Raw genomic sequence first — 24,741 nt, forward strand, 5'->3', positions numbered from 1 at the left:
GCCCCTCCCACAGGACAACAAGCAAGGTCCAATCTAACAATCCTCTCCAGGAGGAAGGGCTACCCAGCCTGCCCAGACTGGACTGGAAAAGTCAAAGCCCCTTGACCCCTAACTCCTCATAGGAGAAACAATCCAACTGTACAAGAAAGAAAGAAACAAAACAAGTGCAACAGCACCAATACTAATCCCTTACCAAGAAACTCAAGGGACTCACTGAATTGGAATGGAACACCCAGGATGCCTAACTACCACCCCCACATATGCAGCACAGGCAGAAGCCTTTAAGGGAGCAGAAGTACACTGGCTAGTCAGTGGTGGGTGGAATGCCCTCCAGAAGATACAGAAAACAGGAATTCACAGTAAGAAACTTCCCTTTCTCCTGTATCTTCTGGAAGGCATTCCATGACCTTTAGGATGTACCAAAGCAGCCCCTCTCAGGGTGGGAATGGTGTACGTATCATTGAATACGCACCCTCTACAAAACCTTTCTGTCAAAGGCAGCACCTGCAGAAGAAAAAACCATCGATTTTATAATGTTTCGCAAAGGTGTGCGGAGAGGCCCATGTGGCTGCCTTGCAGATCTCCTCCACTGAGGCACTGCCACGGAACACAGCTGTAGAGGCCACTCCTTGAAGAGAGTGTGCTATTACCCCCAATGGAGGAGAATTTCCTAGAAATTAATAGGCCAAGGCAATGCATTCCCTTAACCACCTGAAAATGGTAGATGCTAAGGTAGGTAAATGGTACCTTACCCAAGGTACTGTCTTGGTGAGAAACAAACAAGGCTTCTGTCTGCGTGATAGCCGCTGTCCTGTCCAGGAAAAAGCGGAGGGTCCTGTGCACATCCAGTTTATGCCAGGCCTTCTCCTGAGGATGGACTGGCTTGGGGCAGAAGGAAGGCAAAACAACCTCCTGCTGACAAAGAAAAACAGATTTAACCTTAGGCAAAAAGGAAGGATCTGTTCTAAGTACCACCCTGTCCTGATGGAAAAAACAAAGCTGGGAGTCAGAGGACAATGTCCCCAATTCAAAAACTTGTCTGGCTGAAGTGATAGCCACCAGGAAGATGGTCTTGATAGTCAGAACCTTAATAGGACAAGTGGCCAAAGGTTCAAAGGGGGGTGCCATCAGAGCCTTAAGTACCCAATTCCGGTACCATGTGAGAAATCTGTGAAGCACTGCAGGATTAATGAGAGACGGCCCCCTCAGAAATCTCTTCACATGGAATCAGAGGAAGCAGATGGAATACATACAACAGCCCCTTGGGCCATGGGCTGGTCATAGCATCCACTCCTGCTGCCCCTGTGCAAGGATTTCTTGACATAAAGTGAGGCACGTAGGCATCTTCCGGTGTGGTGAAGAGATCCAATGAGGGCTGCCTGAAGCGTCTGACCTGTTGTGAGAACAGCCAGGGCTGTAATCTCCACTCTGAATCCTGAACCTTCCACCTGCTCAGCCACTCTGCAATCATGTTGTCTGACCCGGCAAGATGGACTGCCAAGAGAGAGAGAAGATTCTCTTCTTTCCAGTTCAGGACCTCCAAGGCCTCCTTGTTTAGCTTTCCTGATTTTGTGCCTCCTTCTTTGTTCAAATAAGTTTTGGCTGACACACTATCTGTTCTGACCAAACCACCAGGTCTTGACAAGAGATCAGAAGACCCATCAGATGGGCTAGAGACTGTGATCTGCCTGCGTGGATCCCTGAACTGCAAGAATGTCCAGAAGGATAGTGCGCTGCCATTCCTCAGTGAGAAACATCCGGCAGCATTTGGTGTCCAGAATAACTCAAATGGTCTAGGGGGCCATCTAGAACAAAGGAGCTGTTTCCCACCTCCCAGCTGAGCACTGTTTCCTGCCTCCCAGCTGAGCAGAGCAGAGCAGAGCAGAGGAAGCTGCTCCAGCTGGTCTAGGGACTACAGAAGCAAGCAAGCTCCCAGAGAGTGAGTGATAAGAGCGAGCAAATGGGGGGAGCAAACAGGAGTTGGCCAGCGGAGTTGCAGTGGAAGAGGAGACAAAGGAGACAGAGGAGACAAAGGCAAAGAGGTAAGTGGGCTGGAGGAAGCCTGGGGGCTGTCCTTTTCCTTCTATGTAGCTGTGAGCTCACCAGGTGCTCCTGAGAGCACCAAGTGAATTGAGGGGGTGTGGCCTGAGTACTCCCAGCAGCTGTGTGGGCAGGAAGTTTCAGTCTGTTTCCCACCTCCGAGCAGAGCAGAGGAAGCTGCTCCAGCTGGTCTAGGAGCTACAGAAGCAAGCAAGCTCCCAGAGAGTGAGCAATCAGAGTGAGTGAACAGGGGGAGCAAACAGGAGTTCGGCAGGGGAGGTCAAGGGGGAGGCCCCTAAGATTCCCCCCTGTTTCTTTTTCATTTCTTTTTCATTTTTTAAAATTTCTTTTTCTTGTATCACACACTTCCATACCAGTGGGACTCTGTTTTTAACCTCCAGTGAGTAAAGGACCAGGCACAGGCTACTCCAGAACAATCAGAAAGCTAGACACAAAAAGGGAATAGAGGCTATGGAAGGAAAAGACTCTCCAGTGGTGGTGACCTGCAACGTTTGTGCCATGTTTGTTTTCCTGCCTGAGATCAACATGGCCTACATGTGCAACAAGTGCAAGCTGATCATGCCGTTGGAAGAAAAAGTATGAGGACTGGAGCGACAAGTGTTGACCCTCCAGGGAATAAGAGAAAAGGAAGAGTTCTTGGACAGAACAGTGGAACTACAGCAGCAAAGTGAAGAACAGAAGCTAGAAGAGCAACAGCAAGCCGAGGCAGAAGAGGAAAATGCTGAGGTGAGGAAAAATGAAGTAGAGCATACTCCTTGGAAAAGGGTGACAGTTAGGAGCAGAAGAACTAGAAGCCACTTTGCACCAGTGGAGGCAGTGGAGCTATGAAACTGTTTCCAGGTACTTGAGGACGAGACCTGCAGCCTGCAGAGGAAGAATTACAGGGGACCCTGCATGAGAGTGAGCAAGAGGCTGAAGGTCAGTCAAGCAGAGGCGATGAAACCAAGACCTACAACAACAAAAAGAGATGAGTAGTAGTAGTGGGAGACTCCTTGCTGCATGGGATCAAAACCCAAGTGTGTCGTGAAGATCCTTGGACTCACCAGGTATGCTGTCTCCCAGGAGGATGGATTAGAGACGTGACTGAAGGATTGCCTGCACTCATAAAGCCCACTGACAGGTACCCCTTTCTTCTCATCCATATGGGAACAAATGATACCGCCAAGTGGAGCTACAAAGAAATCACATCAGACTTTGAAGCTTTGGAAGGGAAACTCAAGAACTTCGGGACCCATATAGTTTTCTCATCTATCCTTCCAGTAGTTAGAAGAGGGACAGAAAGGGAAAGAAAAATACTCTGGGTGAATGACTGGCTATGAAGGTGGTGCCGGCATGAGAGATTTGGATTCTGGGACCACGGGCTACACTTCCTGAAAGATGGACTGTTGGCAAGGGACGGGTTGCACCTCACAAAGGCTGGAAAGAATGTGTTTGGCCACAGCATGAAGAACTTCATCAGGAGGGCTTTAAACTGAATCCTATAGGAGACAGAGAAGTAAAGTTGGGGGTAACAATGGATGAAGGCTCATGCACCACAATGGAGAGAACAGTTCTAATAGCACCCAAAAATAGTCTTCAGAAACATGTAGGAAGAAAGCCAGACTATAAAGCACATGGTCTTCAATGTCTATACACTAATGCCCAGAGTATGGGAGACAAACAGAACAAACTTGAACTCTTAAAACAGGAGGGAAATTATGACTCGATAGGTGTAACTGAGACTTGGTGGGATGACTCCCATGACTGGAATACAGCAATTGAAGGAAAAGAACAGGAGGAACAGAAAGGGAGGTGGAGTTGCACTATATGTTAAAAATACATATTTCTGCACAGAAATACAGGAGGATGAGCTTGGTAGCCCATTGAGAGCATCTGGGTTAAAATAAATGGAGCAAAGAATAAAAGGAACATGGTGGTCGGAGTCTACTATCGGCCACCCAATCAAGGAGAGGACGAGGATGAAACTTTTGAAAAGCAAATTGCCAATGTTTCAAGGAAGCATGATGTAGTAGTAATGGGGGACTTCAATTTCCCCGATATTTGTTGGGAGACAAATTCTGCAAAACATGGCCCCTCCAAGAGATTCCTGACTTGTATGGTGGATCATTTCCTCCTACAGAAAGTAGAGGAAGGAACTAGAGGATCGGCTATCCTTGACTTGATCCTAACCAACAGAGATGACTGAGTGGATAAGGTAGCGGTTACAGGAAATCTGGGGGAAAGCGACCATGATATACTTGAGTTCTTGGTTCTAAAGGAAGCAAAAGCCAAGGCTAGCCAAACGCGTACCCTCAATTTTAGGAAAGCCGATTTTAATAAACTCAGAACAATGATCAGTAAGGACCCATGGCAAGTGACTCTACCGAGAAAAGGAGTCAATGTGACTTCACAAAAATCTTAGAGATGACCTGAAAACAAAAAAGGACACATATAGGAAGTGGAAGGAAGGGCAAGCTACAAAGGAAGAGTACAGGCAGGTAGCACAGAATTGCAGGGATGGCATCAGGAAGGCTAAAGCTGAGAACAAGCTGAGGTTAGCGAGGGATGCTAAAAGCAACAAAAAGGCTTTCTTCAGATACATGCATAGTAAAAGACAGAGGAAAGAAATGGTGGTTCAACTATTAAATAAGGATGGCAAAATGATGACAGATGACAAGGAAAAGGCAGAAGTGCTCAATTCCTACCTTGGCTCAGTCTTCTCCCAAAAGAGGGTCTATACCGCCCCCCCCCCCCCCGGCAAAGACGAAGTACAGGCTGAAGGGGCAGGATTGCACCTTGAGATCAATAGGCATATGGTCAAGGAACACCTAATTACTTTGAATGAGTTCAAATCTCCAGGGCCAGATGAACCGCACCCTAGAGTAATAAAGGAACTGACAGAAGAACTCTCAGAACCACTGTCTATTCTCTTTGAGAAATCATGGAGGACGGGTGAAGTGCCAGATGACTGGAGGAGGGCTAATGTTGTCCCTATCTTCAAAAAGGAGGAACCTGGGAACTACAGACCAGGCAGTCTGACATCAATCCCTGGGAAAATTCTGGAGCAGATCATAAAGCAATCCATCTGGAAGCACCTTGAAAACAATGCCATGATGACTCAAAGCCAACATGGATTTGTCAAGAACAAATCCTGCCAGACAAATCTGATCTCATTTTTTGATCAGGTAACTTCCCTTTTGGACTGTGGGAATGCTGTGGAAATAATATACCTCGACTTCAGCAAAGTTTTCGACAAAGTGCCCCATGATATCCTGACGAGCAAACTAGCTCAAAGTGGGCTAGATGAAACAATGATCCGGTGGATTCATAGTTGGCTACAGAATCGGACTCAAAGAGTGCTTATCAATGGGATCTTCTCAAACTGGGGAGAGGTAACAAGTGGGGTACCGCAGGGCTCAGTCCTGGGCTCAGTGCTCTTCAACATTTTTATTAATGACTTGGAGGATGTGGTGCAAGGAATGCTGATCAAATTTGCAGATGACACAAAACTGGGCAGGATAGCTAATACCTTGGAAGACAGAAACAAAATTCAAAGTGATCTTGATAGGCTGGAGTGCTGGGCAGAAGACAAAAGAATGACATTTAATAGGGATAAATGCCAAGTTCTGCACCTAGGAGAAAGAAACCAAGTGCACAGTTACAAGATGGGGGATACTTGGCTCAAAAATACTACAAGCGAGAAGGAACTTGGAATAGTGATGTACAAAAGTCACTTACCTTTTCGAAAGGTGACATTCGCGGTAGGGGGGAGGCGCTCCGTCCCTCCCCTCGAAATTCTCTCTGGCTGGCTCCGCTCTGCGGAGATTCCGCAGAGCCGCCAAATGGGGCCGCGTGCAGCCGGACATCCGGCCGCTGGGCAGCCTGCAGGGATGCAAATGGTGGCTGCCGTAGCTGCCGCCATTTGCGTCCCTGTATTCTGCCGTGATAGGCTACGTAAATATTTACGTAGCCTATCACGGCAAAAAAAACACAAAAAACAGCAAACACAAATGGCGGTGGCTATGGCGGCTGCCATTTGCATTCCCTTTTTTTTTTGCCATGATAGGTTATGTAAATATTTACGTAGCCTATTACGGCAAAAAAAAAAAGGAACGCAAATGGCGGCCACTACACCATTTGCGTTCCCTTAGTTTTGCCATGATAGGCTATGTAAATACGTAGCCTATCACGGCTTCTGCAGGGATGCAAATGGCTGCAAATGGTCTGCGGCCGCCATTCGCAATTCAGCACAGACAACAGCAGGTAGGTGCTCCGTTCCGGGCCCATTTTGCAGGATGGGGGGGTGGGGGGGCTTCGTTCTGCCACGGATTTCAGGGGGCCGAATGCACTGGCATTCAGCCTCACCGATATCCATGGCGGAATTCTCTGACATCCCTTTCTTGGAATTGTTGTAGATCACAAGCTGAATATGAGCCAACAATGTGATGTGGCTGCAAAAAAGGCAAATACTATTTTGGGCTGCATTAATAGAAGCATAGCTTCCAAATCCCAGGAAGCACACTAGTTCCCCTCTCCTCAGCACTGGTTAGGCCTCATCTGGAGTACTGTGTCCAGTTCTGGGCACTACACTTTAAGAAGGATGCAGACAAGCTGGAGAGGGTGCAGAGGAGGGCAACGAAGATGATCGGGGACTGGAAACAAAGCCCTATGAAGAGAGACTGAAAGAACTGGGCATGTTTAGCCTTGAGAAGAGAAGACTGAGGGGAGATAGGATAGCGTTCTTTAAGTACTTGAAAGGCTGTCACAGAGAGGAAGGCCAGGATCTCTTCTCCATCATCCCAGAGTGCAGGACACGGAATAACAGGTTCACGTTTCAGGAAGCCAGATTCCGGCTGAACATCAGGAAAAACCTCCTGACTGTTAGAGCAATACAACAATGGAACCAATTACCTAGGGAGGTAGTGGGTTCTCCCACACTGGAGGCATTCAAGATGAAGCTGGACAGCCATCTGTCAGGGATGTTTCGACTTAGATTCCTGCATTGAGCAGGGGGTTGGACTCGACAGTCTTATAAGTCGCTTCCAACCCTACTATACTATTCTATGATTCGCCACAAATCTGTGGCTGCTGAGACATTCCAATGTTGCCTGGACATCCTCCATCCTTTTCTCCCAGGGAGACTTGATGAGGATGTCATTCAGGTAGGGGTATCGGTAGATACCCCTCATCTATAGATGGGCCACCAAAAGTTTGATGAAAACACAATTAAGGATTTAAAAAACAACAAAGCCCCGGGTATGGATGGTTTTACACCAAAATATTATATGGTATTCTTAACGGAAATAGAACAACCATTATTAGGTGTACTGAATGAGATCATGACAACTCACTCTTTTTTAAAAACCTGGGAGGAAGCTCGTATAGTAGTGATTTCAAAAAAAGATAAAGATATAACAAAAGTTGAGTCTTATAGACCTATTGCTCTTTTGAACCAAGGCTTTAAAATATGGACATCCATCCTTGCCAAAAGACTAAATGGAATAACTGCTAATTATACATCAGAAGATCAAACAGGCTTTATTAAAAACTGTAAATTGGCAACGCATATAAGAAAATTAGTAAATATAATACATCTTGTTAATAAATCTAAACAACCATATGGACTAATTTTTTTAGATGCCGAAAAGGCATTTGATCGCCTAGAATGGAAGTTCTTGTTACAGATTTTGGATAAAACTGGTTTAGGCAGCCCATTTGCTGAATGGGTTAAAATGATCTATACAAACCTCAGTGCTTGTGTCTCTGTGAATGGTGTCGACTCAGACAAATTCTATCTGAGGAGGGGCACTAGACAAGGTTGCCCTTTATCTCCTTTGTTATTTGTAGGGATGTACAAAACACTTACCTCGTTTCATCCAGGGACATCTGCGGTGGGGGGGAGGCGCTCCGTCCCTCCCCCCGAAATTCTCTCCAGCTGGCTCCGCTCCATGGAAATTCTATGGAGCCGCCGGCCAGGGCCACCCGCAGCTGGACATCTGGCCGCTGGGCAGCCTGCAGGGACGCAAATGGTGGCTGCTGTAGCCGCCGCCATTTGCGTCCCTGTATTTTGCTGTGATAGGCTACGTAAATACTTACGTAGCCTATCACGGCAAAAAACAAAACAAAACAGCGAATGCAAATGGTGGCGGTGACTGCAGCCATGAAATTAAAAGACACTTGCTCCTTGGGAGGAAAGCTATGGCAAACCTAGACAGCATAGTAAGAAGAAGAGACATCACCTTGCCGACAAATGTCTGTATAATCAAAGCTATGGTTTTCCCAGTAGTAAAGTATGGCTGTGAGAGCTGGACTATAAGGAAGGCTGAGCGCCGAAGAATTGATGCTTTCGAACTGTGGTGCTGGAGAAGACTCTGACGAGTGCCCTGGACTGCAAGGAGGTCAAATCAGTCAATCCTAAAGGAAATCAACCCTGACTGCTCATTGGAAGGACAGATACTGAAGCTGAAGCTCAAGTATCTTGGCCACCTAATGCGAAGAGAAAAGTCACTGGAAAACACCCTGATGCTGGGAAAGAGTGAAGGCAAAAGGAGAAGGGGACGGCAGAGGATGAGATGGCTAGATAGCATCACCAATGCAATGAATATGAACTTGAGCACACTCCGGGAGAGAGCGGAGGACAGGAAGGCCTGGCGTGCTATGGTCCATGGGGTCACGAAGAGTCGGACATGACTTAACGACTGAAAAACAACAATACATTTGACAGAAATATATTAAGAATGAACCCATGTACCAAAACCCTGTTTGACAACTGGTTGAAACTTAAAAGAGTATTAAGTCCAGGTTTATCTCCATTAACAGCTATTACGTATAATGACGAGATGACAGATGAAATGCAACTAGGCAATCTGTCTTTATGGTACAATCATGGGCTAAAAGAAATAACTACACTTATAGATAAGGGAACATTTAAATCATATGAACAAATATGGAATGACATGCAATATTCCCAACATTTATTTTTTTCAGTATCTACAGCTTAGAAATATAGCCTTAAGGTTACTAAAGAAATCCAGACCTCTTCAGGGAAAAAAGCACCTTTGAAAATTTGATGATACATAATCAGGAAAACCTATTAAGTAAGCTTTATAAAGTGCTATTAATTTAGATCTTACAATTAATAATTATGAGAAAAGCTGGGAAAGAGAACTAACTTGTCTGATTCCAGTAGGTACCTGGCCTTGGATCTGGAATAATATATCACAGCAGACTATTAGCACAAACTTGAAAGAAGTTTTTTTTCAAATTTATATTCCGCTGGTATTTAACACCTGTAAGGCTTAACCGCATTTATCATAAGGGTTGGAGGGGGCTGGAGATGTAAAATGCCTAACGCAGATATGGCCCATGTTTTTGGTTTTGCCCCGTCATCAAGGACTACTGGCTAAAGATAATAGATGAAATTGAGATTATATCAGGATATATATTACCTTTGAATCCAATATTTATTCTTTTTGGTTATGTCAAGGAAGTTGTTTTATCTGATGACACAGAGATGATTGTGCATTTATTAACAGCTGTCAGAATGCTGATATCGGCGAACTGGAAAAAACTGAAAGCCCCTACAGTTGATGACTGGATTATTAAAGTATGGGAAATTATATATATGGTTAAGTAACTAATATAGTAAGCATTAGAGAGGGAAGACAGCAAAATAATAGATTTATAGAAAAGTGGTAATTATTTGTAATGTACTGGTGTAATAAGAATCAAGAGAATGTACAGCCTTTTGTTATTGGGAACTTTGTGATATTTGCACAAAGGGTGTGTTTTCCTTCTTCCAACTGAACCAAAACTATACATGATCAACTATGGAATTTTAGATCAGGAGTAGTCTAAAACTCCCAGATGGCTCATGGATTCTAGTAAGCACACAGGGAGCTAAAGTAATCTGAGAAACAGGGTTTTGTAAGCCGCCCCCAAACTCTAGACCTGCATCTTGAGTCATAACACAGAAACCTACAGTTCAGCTCAATCAATACATTTGAATGAAGCATGCTATTACTCCCATCTAGACAAACACTCATGAAGTTCTGCACATGAAGCAGGATTGCTTATGCTCTTTTCCCAAAAGCTACTTGCCAGCATTGCATCAGAACGAGTCAGCAAGGGAATAGGGCACAAGACATCAGAAGGAGCTTCCAACGTGGTTCATCATGTGGAATATACTATACAGACAGGAAAATTAAAAGCTCCAAATCTGTTTACCAAATCTACTCAAATGCATACAGAAACTCTTTGGACAGATCTGCATCTAACCAAAGGTTTCTTGTTTGCATTTATCATCTCCCAGTAGGTGCACAAAATTATTACCTCAGTAATTAATTTCCAATTAAAACAAACTACTGAGCTATGCTTTGAGAAATGTTGTCATCATAACAAAATGTGTTACTAACGTGAGTAATCCAGAACGGTGAAACACATAGAGCTCATGATCCAGTGTACAATTACTAAAGGGAATAATTCGGACGAAGTTCTGGATCAGATGAAATTCAGGCACCAGATGTGGCACGGAAAGGATGCAGAAGTCTTTGTCCTGAAAAGAAGAAATAATATGTGACATTGGTTCATAAAAATCATATATGTACTGCTCAAGTAAATAGACATAGGAAAAGACAATCTCATATGCAAAATATAGGATGAGATCAAAGAGTAGGTTTTTCCAGTTTGTCCTCTTTGCTAAAATTCCTGAAGGTCAAAAAACCTTCCCAAATGGCATGGGATGTGCCACATGGGGTGAGAAGCTGGGAATCCTGCACAATTTGAACTCAATTTGATATATACATTTACATCTTTTCAGAAAATCACATTAAATTAAATAGTGGCTGTAGGATAATATAGTTTCATATCTGCTTAATATCTTATTCACGAGAGCTCAGTCCATTGTGAAATTCTCCAGTGCAAATCCCATTTAAATGAATGAGGTTCATGCTGTGCTCTTGCACCATTCGCACTCATTTCAATGGGGCTTGCTCAGGATAACTTCCTGCTGGATTGGATTTTGGATAATTTTCCACACTATTAAGGTTTCAGATATGTTTATATAAGGTTAATGTTATATAATACATATAACCATCACTGATTATCAGACATTTTATGAAATGGTAAAGAACTGTCAATTCGGAAAGGTTTCCTTTTGAAGAATATGGAATTCCATTTGTTTTATTGTTTTTTTTATCATGGAATGAAGAAAGATGCTTTAAAATATGGCAGTAGTGGCAGAAGTAGGTGAAGAAAGACTGAAAACGATGGGGCTATTCACTGTCAACTAAGTTGTTACCCAGTTCCACCTTTGGTTTCTGAGCATTGGGGGCGGGTGGGATGCCCATATGTTTTCACATTTTATTCCACAAGCATGAGACCTCTAATGATATAAAGTATAGGGGTGCAGAATCTCAAGATTAGGGGCCAAATCCAGCCCTACTGGGGTACCAATCTGGCCTCCCAGGGTTCCCCAGAGCACTGATTGTTGATTTCCTGGCTTTTGTGCAGTCTTTCCCCATTCTAAAAGATTGAAATGCCTCTCCTAAGGTCCAGTTACCAGCAGTAAGAGCTTTAAGCTAGACTATTCTGGTATTTTTGGTATCTGGGGCCTGTCATTTTTGCTTTTGGCCCCGACCACTCCTGGAATGTGGCCCCTGAGAAGTTCTCCAAAATGGAATTCAGCCCTGGGGCTGAAAGGAGTTCAACACCTCTGCTTTATATGAAGCTTGATTATATTTATGGAATGTGTTATAACTTACACTGGGTTTCTACTTGGAAACAAAGGCAGAATATAAATGTTAAAATCATTACTATGCAGGAATGCTCCAAGTGATGATACATTCCCTGGCAGCCATGAAGGATCTGGAAAGGAAACAGGAAGTTGATGCTGGCTGGGAGGTAATGTTTAAGGACTAGAGGCCACCAGGCCAGTGAAGATGAAGAGAATGAAAAAAAGGGCCATGAGTGTGTGACCAGGATAAAGAATCTTGCATTCTCTGTTGCAAACCCGCTAACAAGCATATCAGCAAATGCTTATAGTTGCCCTTAAAATCAAATCTGATTCAATATGAACAAGTACTGCTTTCTACTTATGGTGAACTGCTTTCTACTTATTAAATTGCAAAGGTTTTCAAAGTGTGACTATATTGCACGTACTTACGGGGAAAAGGTTGAAAACAAAATGCAAGAAGTCCAGTGACCTGCAAATAAAACCAAATACCTTTACAAAGTCTTGGCATTTCTAGCATGCCGTATTCATTTTAATCCTACTCCACTCCCACCTCCTCCAGAAAAACACTCTGCAGTCATCAACTACAGTTGCACTATAGTTTTCAGGAAAATTTTTATTTCTTGAGTGCAGCACAATGCAGCACACCAAGCTAGATATAATCTTTCTTCATATCTTCATTCGATGTTCACAGTATATTATTCACATCATGACAGTTAAAAATTTGTTTTATTTGACATCATTTATTCCAGCTGAGAAATTAGCTTTTTTTGCAGAATGAACATATTTTGAGTTGCTGTGGTAAATGTGGGAACCAGCTATTTCCCATCAGATGTGTCCTGGGACATAATGAAAGCTTCGGATGGACAGACATTGGAAAGGAGGTTGTCCCCTATCTTGTCCACTGCTGCAGCTACCTCTAAGTAACATCTAGGTAAACTACTTGAAATAGCACAGTGATGTAGCTACTGACTAGTAAATTGTATTGATTTTTCCTGTGATTACTTCTTTCTTGCTTGTTTGCACGTTTGCTATAAAATCAGGAGAAGCAAACAACAAATTGGGGTACAAAAAACACAGGGACAAATCAAAAGCTTTGGAGGTGAGTGGTTAAGGACTGCTAGTGCCTGCTGGTCACTAACGGGATTTCTACACCAGCCTAAAATCCTGCATTTAAAATGGGGCTTTCCACTTCCGTTTTAAATGCAGGATCACAACTGATTCTCTTTACAAGTGCTTCCTTCTCTGTAGATAGCCATTCCCACAGTGTTATGTTTCCGTGAAGAGGCACTACACATGCTCCAGGTTCAGTGACACTTGCTCCTGGGTTCCTGCCCCTTTCCCTCCCCTTGCACATTACTGGTCGATGGGGACTGACACATGGACAGCCCCCCCCCCACTCTCCCCAGGCCCTGCCTCCCTCTTCCATGCTTTTGGCCAGTCCCTGCTGCTCAGCCCCTCTGCTGTTCCTCCGTTCTGCTGCCTCCCCTCGCTGCTGCTCTGCTGCTCTGTTTTGAACAGGCAGGCTGAAAATGGTGAGGAGCCAAAATGGCACAGGAGCAGCTGAACACCCATCAGACCTTCGTCACCACCTTCGACATCATGACCACGCCCCCAACAACCACTTTCAGTGCTTCATTCATGCTAGGGGAGAAATACACGGGGAGGACATGGTGCTCCATTTGCACAAAGCTGGAAAAACACCCAATTTTTCCCATTTGAGGAAAACACAGGATAGGTGGGAGGAAATAGTGGAATAACAACTGGACAACGACGACGTCATGTAATGGACCACACAATTCAGTGAGTGAGGAACCGTGAATGCGCAATAAACTTGAGGTGTAGAGATCCCCAGTAAGTAAGACTGGATCCTGGAGCCTATGGGCAGAATCGAACAGGGTGCTTATGCCCCCACCAATTCCCTTCTGGAAGCAGTGGGTCCCACCAATTCCGTTTCGTAAGTGGGACCTACCGCTTATGCAAGTGAGATTTAATGCTTCCTAAAAGAAGCCCTGAAACCAGTAGAAACACTTGTTTCTGGAAGGAGGCAGGTCGGCAGAGCTCCCCCACGCAAGCCCTGCTGACCTGCCTCCTTCCAGAAACAAGCATTCCTGGTCATTTTGAGTTGCCCTGGAAGTGCTAAATCGCTGGTGTGCAAGTGGTGGGGGCCACATGTGCAATGGGATTGGTGGGGCATAAGAGAATTGGTGGGGGGCATAAGCACCCTGTTGGATTCTGCCCTATTTTTAGATAGACAAGTAGCAGTGATGACCAGAGCTGAGTTTAATCTGATCTGATGGCTATACCCTTATCTGGCGAGATGGGCTTTGGCAATCATCCTCTATGTTTTTGTATCTTCTAGGTTTTGCTAATATAAAAACACTCTATGTGAGGCTGCCCTTGAAGATCACTCAGAAACTTCATCTACTGCAGAATGAGAAAATATATGAAAGCATACACTGTAGAGCTTGGACTGTATAGTGCAAGAGAAACCTGCTAAGTTTGTAGTGTTTTTAAAGGAGATTCCTTCCCCACCCCTTTTGTGTGCACTTTGCTGTGTCCTTTTTGTGACTGTTACACACACATTGGTGTTAGGGTGTTTCTACATTAAGCAAAACCACCGCAAAAACCCACATCCTTTCTGGAGCTTCCTGCTTTCGGTTTCTTTGTGGGATTAGGAAGGGCTTCTTTACACAGCAGCCACGTGGTTTGAACTGAGGGAGTGCCTTCCTTCCTCCCTAGCATGTGTGCAAAGGGGATGGGGAGTCTTGTTTTTGTAGCTTAACTCCTGCTGTACTGTTTTCTCGCAGCCCCCAGGAAACCTCTGACTTACTTCAGGATTGCAGACTTACACCACGGTGTAAGTCTGCAATCCTGGGCACACTTACTTGGGAGTAAGCCCCAATGAACTTAATAGGGTGCTCTGAAACAACAGAGGATGTTGCTTCTGAGCTTGGTGGGGTGGGGGATCAGATGTGTCTCCCTTCGTTGCAGGGGGGCATTTTATCCTCTCCTACCTCCGACTGAGAAATGCGGAGGCAGGAGATGCAGTCGGCAGGCGATTCTTGCTCTTGTGCCTGTCAAATCTGCTTGGGTCTCCTTCCCTGCAACTCTGCTCCCATCCTCAGTGCCTTTGTCATCCTGACCGCATCCCCAGCAACCAAAAACAAATGCCCACAGTAGGCAGACAGAGTGGTTTCTTCCACTATGGGAGGATTTCATGTGGAGGTCATGGTGCTCCTGTTCCATGGGCTGGGAAAAATACTACATTTTTTGTGTTTGGGGAAAACAAGGGATAGGCTGGGGGAAATGGCGGGAGACACCCCGGAAGGTAACGGCGTCATCTAAGGAGCCCGCAAACTTCCGTGACAGAGCCCTCTCAATAGCAGGATAAAAGATCCGTGTGATGAACCCCTTAGAGTAATGCTTGGTGCAGGCATAAAACTCTACCTGCTTGTAAATCTCTCAGGGGACCAGTACCACTCCCCCTACATTCTTTCGGGCAGATCAGGCAAACAAACACTCTTTGTTTCAGAGTGAGAAGTCCAGCTCATCACTAAACTCTAAGCAGTAGGAGATGAGGTAGTAGAGGCAGCATGACCAGTTCTTTCCCCCATTACACTCCCTAGTTGCCTTTGTGGAGCTGGTAGCCCCATATTATAATTTGCTGACAGGGGCCACCTTTAGCAGGAAGTAGTCCCAGGCAGCCAGGAGGCTGCTGCAGGAGCTTGGTTGTGGGGACTGAGCTTGTGAAATTCCACCTACATTGTTGGGGGGGTTGGTGTCCACAGATGTGTTCTGTGAATTAATGATTTGGAGGAGATCCCATGTAAAAATCATAAACATTCATGAGGATCCATGCCAGAGGTCCATATTTTTGCACCATGATGGTGCTGGAAAGCATACGATCCATGATTTTTACAGTTCACTCCATTGAGACAGATGTTATCTGTGATTTGATGGTGGTTTGGGGGAGGACCTGTGTAAATATCATGCAAATACAAGCGGTATATTGTTGTTGGTATAGGAGGCCATTTGTTCATGTGGGTATAGGCCATCTTTGAACCTGTATTTTGGGTCATCTGGCTCTCTCAAATAGATTCCCCACCTCTGTCTTTATCCTCCATCTCCCTTCCTTTGTGTCTCTAGTCTTTAAATTATAAACATTTCAGTCTGTAAGGGCCTGTGATTTCTGTTTGGATTTCTGTTTAGCACCTAGCTAATGAAAATGCTTCAAAAATTAATTATTTATTTGAGCACATTTTTTGGTGGAAAGGCAGAATATAATGCTACAGGAATCCAGAGGTTTCTCAGCATATGAAACCTCTTTTCTAATCTGCTTTGACAACCACCATTAGCAGCATCCATACATATCCTTCGGATGACCCACCTTCAGAAGACAGGGACTTCAGAACTCCCTTCCCAGCTACCACTTCATTAAAAATTCAAATATGTTCTCCCAAGCCTTTGGTGTGTGGTGTTTTAAGATTTGAAAAGCATAGTATTTGTTCTCCAGGCACTAGCAACGTTGGGGTGGGGGTGGGGTGTTGTAAATATAATTATCCCATTGTTGGTTGGGCTTTATTTGTATTGATTTATATTACATAGCTTTAACTTGTAAAACACTGACAAACAGGATATAGATATTTTAAATAAATAAAATAAATGCAGTGAATACTAAAGGGAATATAAAATACAGCTTCATTATTGCCATTAAGTTATATGAAATCAAATATCTAGATGCTTTACTATACTTGCCTTGCTTCATATTTCTCATCAATACAAAAGAGCTGGATGCAAAAAGCGTTTACTGCTCCTTTGTACAGTATGTGGAAAGGTTCTCTCTCAAAACTGAGGGTGGATAGGGTCTCAGTGGCTTTCAAATCCTTGCTTCTGTCTCTGTCTAATGGCAGTTCTAATGAAGTCTGAGCAAGTATTTCCTCTTTCTGTAGCAAAAAGCAATGAGAGAAAAACAAAATTCTCCTAAATTTAGCCTCATTTTATATAGCATTTTACAACATTATAAAGAAAAAAGGCTTATAGGGTGCACCATGGAAGAATATATTGTTGCTGGGAAAATCCCTCCCCTCCTCTCCAGGTACTGAGAGGATTCCAGCTAAGCTCAGAAAGAACAGGGAAGTCTGGAGGAGGGGTGGCAGATGATGACAGTGTCCCTGTTAAGAAAAAAAAAGTGCTGGTGCTGGCTCCACTACACCACTCTATAATTGGCAATGCACATTATTTCGCCTACTTTCAAAATGTGGTAAGCCGGCCCTGCTGCAGTTCAGGGCCCTGCTGCTCATTCTGCTGAGTGGGGACTTCTGCCCCGAAGTCCTGCCTGGAATGGCACCACTGCTTTGAAACATTTTCTACACAGGTACAATATGTGTTTGGTTTAAACTTTTACTGCCATGTTGATTGCAGAGAATGTGGTGCAAGCTAAAGTTTATGTAGAGTCCTGTGTAATGTTCCCTTGATTTTTCTTAAAACACAATAGTCGGGCTAGTTGAGGCTACAATCAGGAGTGGAGGAGTTGTGAATGAGAATTGGGCTAAACCTCTCTCTGCTGGCTGTTTTTCTTCTTGAAATCATCCTCCCCAAAGCTGCTCCTCACTCAAGAGAAAAAAGTCCATATATCTGTTCCCACTTGGGGAGAAAAGTAGCTTGTGAGGGGCAAATTATAGAGGAAAAATAGCTAAGTACCCCCTCCCCACATGCCTCCTTGTCAAGAAGAACAAGGATTGGGGAAAGCTGGGCTTAAACAATTTAGGGCCTTTCTGGACATAATACTCCTGACTTAATAAACCATCTTTACTGAGCCAAGAATAAACGTTGGTCCTAGGCACTCCTGCCTTGCCTCTTATTCACCATGTCCCTTCATGTACCAGCTCTGGTATATGGCATAAATTCTGGTCTTTTTAAACCAGAAACAGGGAATTCTAGTTTAAGGGGTTTACTAACCAGGTTCTTAACCATGGTTTTACCATGGTTAGTAACTCTGGTTTAAACAGATCAGGATGGAAGTCCTGGAGATGATGCAGTAGAGGGGGATGAGGAATGCGTGGGCCTAACACTTGTTCTCATCTTAATAATCCATGCTTTATTAAACCAGGAAAGTTGTACCTGAAATGGGCCTTAACATAGGACAGTTGGCAATGACCACTAAAAGGTGCTTGGCCATTGTTCGTATCCCCTCTTCACTTCATGTTGCTACAGGGGCCAACAGATCACCTCCTTTCCCACCCCCTCTAGGAGGACAGACTACCCTACTCCCACACCCTCCTAGGAGGGAGCTACCTAGGACGCAATGTGGGCCATTCTAGCTCCTAGAATTCTTAGGCCGCATCTACATGGCACCAATTTCATTGTTTGCTCGGTAGGAGCTGCGCAATATTGTTGTTCAGTCGTTAAGTCGTGTCTGACTCTTGGTGACCCCATGGACGATAGCACGCCAGGCCTTCCTGTCCTCCGCTCTCTCCCGGAGCATGCTCAAGTTCATATTCATTGCATCGGTGATGCTATCTAGCCATCTCATCCTCTGCCAGGCGCAATATAAGCACTGTGAATTAACAACTGGGGCAGTAGATGGGAGGTTTAATGCAGACTTCCCAAGCTAGGAAGAGCAGAGAGCGTGGAGCTGGAGAGGAGGAGACAGCAAGTAGCACGTAGTCTATTAACTGCCCAATCAACAGCCCCCCCCCCCCCGCACAAACACAGGCTCAATGAAGTGCTTCTGAGTACATGTTTATGAAAGTCATCCGCCCTGGCACCCACCCTTTCTCAAATGCGCAGCTTCGGATCCATAGGCATCCAGCGTTTCTCAGCTGTGTTCCTTTGTAGCTGAACATTTCCACTCTCAAGCTCGAAACTTGAAGTGAGAGAGGCAGTGACATGGAACTGAAGGCAATAAGTTACTTCCCGGTAGACATGTTTGCCCCTCTGCTCTCCCCCGACCCCGACCTCAGGCTACTTTCCCTTCCACCAATCAGCGTGGCTTCCACCAGCCCGCTTCTTCATGCCTCTGTAACTGCAGAGCTGCAAAGGAGGAATGGGGAGGGGCATCACTAACATGCTGCGATTTCAATCTGAGGAAGGGACAGACAGCTCAACCCCCCACAGTTAACCCAAAGCAAGTGAAAACTTCGAGCAAATGGACTCAGAGAAAATCCAGATTTCTCCGTAAAAACCATGATTGGGCTGCGAAGTGGCAACTACGTCATCTGTCACAAAGGTCTTCCTTTCGAAGCGGCACCAGGGCAAATGGCTCATGTAGATGCAGCCTTAAATCACAAACGCTTAACAGCCATTGGGGAGAGCAGAAATAGGCATTTCTAGAGGCTGGGCTAATTTGTTGTTTTTTATGGGGATATTTTTCTTTCAAGGGTAATAGTTAAGCTTTAATGTAAACTGTCATTAATGTCTTGATTGGGTGATGCTGTTACACTAACTGGGGTAAGACTAAAAAGATAAAGACTGAATAAACTATTCCTCGATTGATAGATCACTCTCTTCAGCATGGATTTTGATAAATTGGAATTCATTAAACCATTATGTCATAGAAGAGTTTATAGATGAATCCTCTTTATTAAAGTTTTGAAAAGCTTTGGGAATAAATAGGTACATGGGGAGTCATCAGAGTGAACTTGGTAAGCTTATACTATAGTAACAGTGGCTCCATCAGAGCCAGACTTTGGGGTGGAAGACCAAAGGGTCCCTACTCAGCAGAGTGAACAGGAGGGCTCCCCAACCAGGATCTGTGTTAAAAATTGGCTGGGGGCGGGGAGCACATAATAATGGAGAATCAGAATCCTCATTGTTGCGAGAGCTGGGAGGAGAGCAACCAGGTATCAGTTCTGTCCCTACACCACCTGCTGCCTCCTAACAGATATCCTGCTTCTGCCATCTCTGTGTGCTCTGATTACAACTTGGATCAGTCCCAGCCAGCATGGTCAATAGTATTGGTCTGGGATGATGGGAGTTGTAGTCAAAAACATCTGGAGGGACCCAGGCAGGGGAAGGCTGCCTTACAGTCTTTATTTATTATTTATTTATTACATTTCTATACTGCCCAATAGCTGAAGTTCTCTGGGCTGTTCACAACAATTAAAACCACAAAACACAAATATCAAGAATAGAGAGCAGGCTACTGAAAGTACTTAGGCAAATGCATTCCCCCCCCCCCAACAGACAAATTTGATCAGGAAGTGACGGTGCAATCCTATACTTGTTACACCAGCTGAGTGGCTTTTGTTGTTGTTGTTCAGTCGTTCAGTCGTGTCCGACTCTTCGTGACCCCATGGACCATAGCATGCCAGGGCTTCCTGTCCTGCGCTCTCTCCTGGAGTGTGCTCAAGTTCATATTCATTGCATCGGTGATGCTATCTAGCCATCTCATCCTCTGCCGTCCCCTTCTCCTTTTGCCTTCAGTCTTTCCTAGCATCAGGGTCTTTTCCAGAGAGTTTTCTCTTCGCATTAGTTGGCCAAAGTATTTCAGCTTCAGCTTCAGTATCTGTCCTTCCAATGAGCACTCAGGGTTGATTTCCTTTAGGATGGACTGATTGGACCTCCTTGCAGTCCAGGGGACTCGTAAGAGTCTTCTCCAGCACCACAGTTCGAAAGCATCAATTCTTTGGCGCTCAGCCTTCCTTATAGTCCAGCTCTCACAGCCATACATTACTACTGGGAAAACCATAGCTTTGATTAGATGGACCTTTGTCGGCAAGGTGATGTCTCTGCTTCTTACTATGCTGTCTAGGTTTGCCATAGCTTTCCTCCCAAGGAGCATCTTTTAATTTCATGGCTACAGTCACCATCTGCGGTGATCTTGGAGCCCAAGAAAGTAAAATCTGTCACTGCTTCCATTTCTTCCCCTTCTATATGCCAGGAAGTGATGGGGCCAGACGCCATGGTCTTCGTTTTTTTAATGTTGAGTTTCAAACCAGCTTTTGCACTCTCCTCTTTCACCCTCAACAAGAGGCTCTTTAGATCCTCTTCGCTTTCTGCCATTAGGGTGGTATCGTCTGCATATCGGAGGTTGTTGATAATTCTCCCAGCAATCTTAATTCCGACCTGTGATTCATCCAACCCGGCGTTTCTCATGATGTACTCTGCATATAAGTTAAATAAGCAGGGTGACCATATGCAGCCTTGTCGTACTCCTTTCCCAATTTTGAACCAATCGGTTGTTCCATGTCTGGTTCTTACTGTTGCTTCTTGACCCTCGTACAGGTTTCTCAGGAGACAGGTAAGGTGGTCTGGTACTCCCATCACTTTAAGAATTTGCCACAGTTTGTTGTGATCCACACAATCAAAGGCTTTAGCATAGTCAATGAAGCAGAAATAGACGTTTTTCTGGCATTCTCTTGCTTTCTCCATGATGCAGCGAATGTTGGCGATTTGATCTCTAGTTCCTCTGCCTCTTCGAAACCCAGCTTGTACTTACGGTAGTTCTCGGTTCGCATACTGCTGAAGCCTAGCTTGTAGGATTTTGAGTATCACCTTGCTGGCATGTGAAATGAGTGCAATTGTGCGGTAGTTTGAACACTCTTTGGCGTTGCCCTTCTTTGGAATTGGAATGTAAACTGACCTTTTCCAGTCTTGCGGCCATTGTTGAGTGTTCGAAATTTGTTGGCATATTGAATGCAAACTTTAACAGCATCATCTTTTAGGATTTTAAATAGCTCAGCTGGAATACTGTCATCTCCGCTAGCTTTGTTGTTACTAATGCTTCCTAAGGCCCACTTGACTTCACTCTCGAGGATGTCCGGCTCAAGTTCAGTGACTGCACTATCATGGCTATCAGGGACATTAAGATCTTTCCTGTATAGTTCTTCTGTGTATTCTTGCCACCTCTTCTTAATCTCATCTGCTTCTGTTAGGTCCTTGCCTTCATTGTCCTTTATCATGCCCGTCTTTGCACAAAACGTTCCCTTGAGATCTCCGATTTTCTTGAAGAGATCTCTAGTCTTTCCCATTCTATTGTTTTCCTCAATTTCTTTGCATTGTTCATTTAAGAAGGCCTTCTTGTCTCTCCTTGCTATTCTCTGGAACTCTGCATTCAGCTGGGTATATCTTCCCCTTTCTCCCTTGCTTTTCGCTTCCCTTCTTTCCTCAGCTATTTGTAAAGCCTCATCAGACAGCCACTTGGCTTTCTTGCATGTCTTTTTCTTTGGGATGGATTGAGTTGCTGCCTCCTGAACAATGTTACGGACCTCCGTCCATAGTTCCTCAGGCACTCTGTCTATCAGGTCTAATCCCTGAAATCTATTCCTCACCTCCACTGTATATTCATAAGGGATATGATTGAGGTCATACCTGAATGGTTTAGTGGTTTTCCCTACGTTCTTCAATTTAAGCCGAAATTTTGCAACAAGAAGCTCATGATCTGAGCCACTGTCAGTTCCAGGTCTTGTTTTTACTGACTGTATAGAGCTTCTCCATCTTTGGCTGCAAAGGACATAATCCATTTGATTTCGATATTGACCATCTGGTGATGTCCATGTGTAGAGTCGCCTCTTGTGCTGTTGGAAAAGAGTGTTTGCTATGATCAGCGTGTTCTCTTGGCAAAACTCTATTAGCCTTTGTCCTGCTTCATTTTGTACACCAAGGCCATGCCTGCCTGTTATCCCGGTGATTTCTTGACTTCCTACTTTAGCATTCCAGTCCCCTATGATGAAGAGGACATCTTTTTTTGGTGTTAGTTCTAGAAGGTGTTGTAGGTCTTCACAGAACCGATCAACCTCAGCTTCTTCGGCCTCAGTGGTTGGGGCATAGACTTGAATTATTGTGATGTTGAATGGTTTGCCTTGGATTCGTACTGAGATCATTCTATCGTTTTTGAGATTGTACCCCAGTACTGCTTTTCCCACCCTTTTGTTGACTATGAGTGCTACTCCATTTCTTCTAAGGGATTCTTGCCCACAGTAGTAGATATGATGGTCACCTGAATTAAATTCAAATTAATTAAATTTGAATTAAATTAAAGTGGCTTAAGGGCTGCAAAAAGTGCAGACTACAGACACATCCTCACCTCCAGGAAAGAATGGAAATATGCTCTAGAAACAGGCTCTATGGTTCCTGCTATAGCAGCCTCATTCCTAGACCGCCTACAGAACAGCCTACCATGGAAACTGAGCTTGAAGGTTCCTGCCTGTTTCCTAGGTTGCTCTAGGAACAGGATATCTATGGCAGGAACCACAGATCCTGTTCCTAGAGTGTGCTTCCTCTCCCCCTTGGTTTTTTTTTTTTACTTCTTTCTGAATAAGATCCAGGCAACAGAGTGTGGGATGCCACGATCCTTCAGCAAGGGAGTGAATTAGAGCAGCGAGAAGGGCTAGGAGCCAGAATTCTTGGATGGCTCAGTGGCTTGAGAAGTCAGGTTTCTGGGAGGGGTGTTGGGTTTTTTTTTTTAATCAAAGCAGGTGCCAACCCTCTGAAATGCTCTTGGGTAGGAGCTGGATTTGCGTGAGTGAGTGGTGTGTGGGTTGTGTCTGAGTTGTATGTGAATTGTATGTGAATGCATGTATGTGTTGGCATGGGCGCACACATGTGCAGCCCTCACCATCCCAGCAGACAACTGATGCAGCTCTTGGGGCCAACAAGGTTATGTATGCCCCCTTTAGGAAATGGCATAAGTTCCTCTACACTGGCAGAGATGGAGTTACTCCAATAGTGTGGTATTAATGCTGGTGGAAATCCTTGGTACGCAGGTCAACAATTCTACTGGCATAGATGCTTTGTTGGAAGTTACATTGCTGTAGCTGCAAAAAACCAGGACAGGGTCATGGACAGGTTGTAGCATAGTTGTGCCACATCCAAAGCCCCTTCATTTGAGACATGACTATGACAATTATGTAACTTCACATCATCCTGGGGCTGGTGTACATTCCCTCCCACTGAAGTCAAAAGGAGAGGAAAAAATTAAAAATAGTTCCCCACCACCACCTCCTGCCCTGCCCACTTTGAAATAACAGAACATAGACTGTGGTGTAACTCAATATCCAATCACAGCAGACTACCACCAGTATTTAAAACCCACAGAGGGAGAACACAAGTCAGATGATTGGGTGTATGCTGTAGAGCTATATCTCTCTGACTTCAGGTCATGCTGACTTAAAGCTTGTAAGGGAAAATTCTGGTGAAGGGAAACTATGGGGAAAGGGCACTTTGCACTAAAAAGGAGTGATCTGCACAAAAAGGGGGCATTAAGCAAAAGGTTTGCCCCCTGAGCACACATGGGAACTTCTGCACATTGCTAACAATTCGCCACCTAGAACCCTAACAGGTACCGTACCCCAGGACTCCAGGCACAAACACCCAACAGCAACCCCCATTCCAACAACTGGGGTGACAAGACTGAGCACCCCACATAGGTAAGCAAGAGAAAGGGAGACATGCTGTAATGGATAACAGCTGTAACTGTCTCCCTTCTCTCCGTCATCCCCATAGTATGTGAATACTACGTCTTGTCTGAACTGTATTGCTCTAACACTCTTTCCACCACCACCACCACCACAAGACTGGGGAACAGCATCTCCCACACAGAGGAAGCACTCCATCCCTGCATGCAGGTGGGGATCAATAAAATCAATGGGAGAGAAATTTCCTGCACCAGCTCTGGGTCTGGTGTAAAGCTGCATTGTCGATGGAGGGGTAGAGGGGTATAGGATACAGCACAGGTGTACTCCTTCCCTGTGCTGCTCACACTGCACCCATTGTTTCAGCTGTTCTGAAACTGTTCACTGGTTTTCTGCCAGTGTTTCTGTCATGGTGGCAGCATGTCTAATATTTCACTAGCTTAGCAAGGCTTCCTCCAAAATTTAACCCATCAAATGGCTGGTCTTCAGTACAGGATCCCATCCTTAATATATTTTAAGGAAGTGACATCTTTACAAAGCATATTTGAATTCTTGGCAAAATCATACCACAGGAAATCAGTTGAAAAATGGAAGCAGAAAGAAAAAAAACATGTT

At 44.6% G+C, this 24,741-nt stretch overlaps 1 protein-coding gene across 1 annotated transcript in view; it reads right to left on the minus strand.

Annotated features, from left to right (window-relative positions):
* Positions 1–24,741, minus strand: part of CFAP61 (cilia and flagella associated protein 61) — a 212,286-nt gene that overhangs the window by 133,632 nt on the left and 53,913 nt on the right. The window contains exons 11-13 of the mRNA XM_084850737.1: positions 16,529–16,716; positions 12,203–12,242; positions 10,455–10,594 (exon numbers count right to left, since the gene is read on the minus strand). Coding sequence (XP_084706863.1) covers positions 10,455–10,594; positions 12,203–12,242; positions 16,529–16,716 — 368 coding nt within the window. The remainder of the gene's footprint in view (positions 1–10,454; positions 10,595–12,202; positions 12,243–16,528; positions 16,717–24,741) is intronic.

The sequence above is a fragment of the Heloderma suspectum genome, chromosome 4, assembly GCF_057233095.1.
Source record: "Heloderma suspectum isolate Gila_16-S chromosome 4, 16-S_ref, whole genome shotgun sequence".
Lineage (NCBI taxonomy): Eukaryota > Metazoa > Chordata > Lepidosauria > Squamata > Helodermatidae > Heloderma > Heloderma suspectum.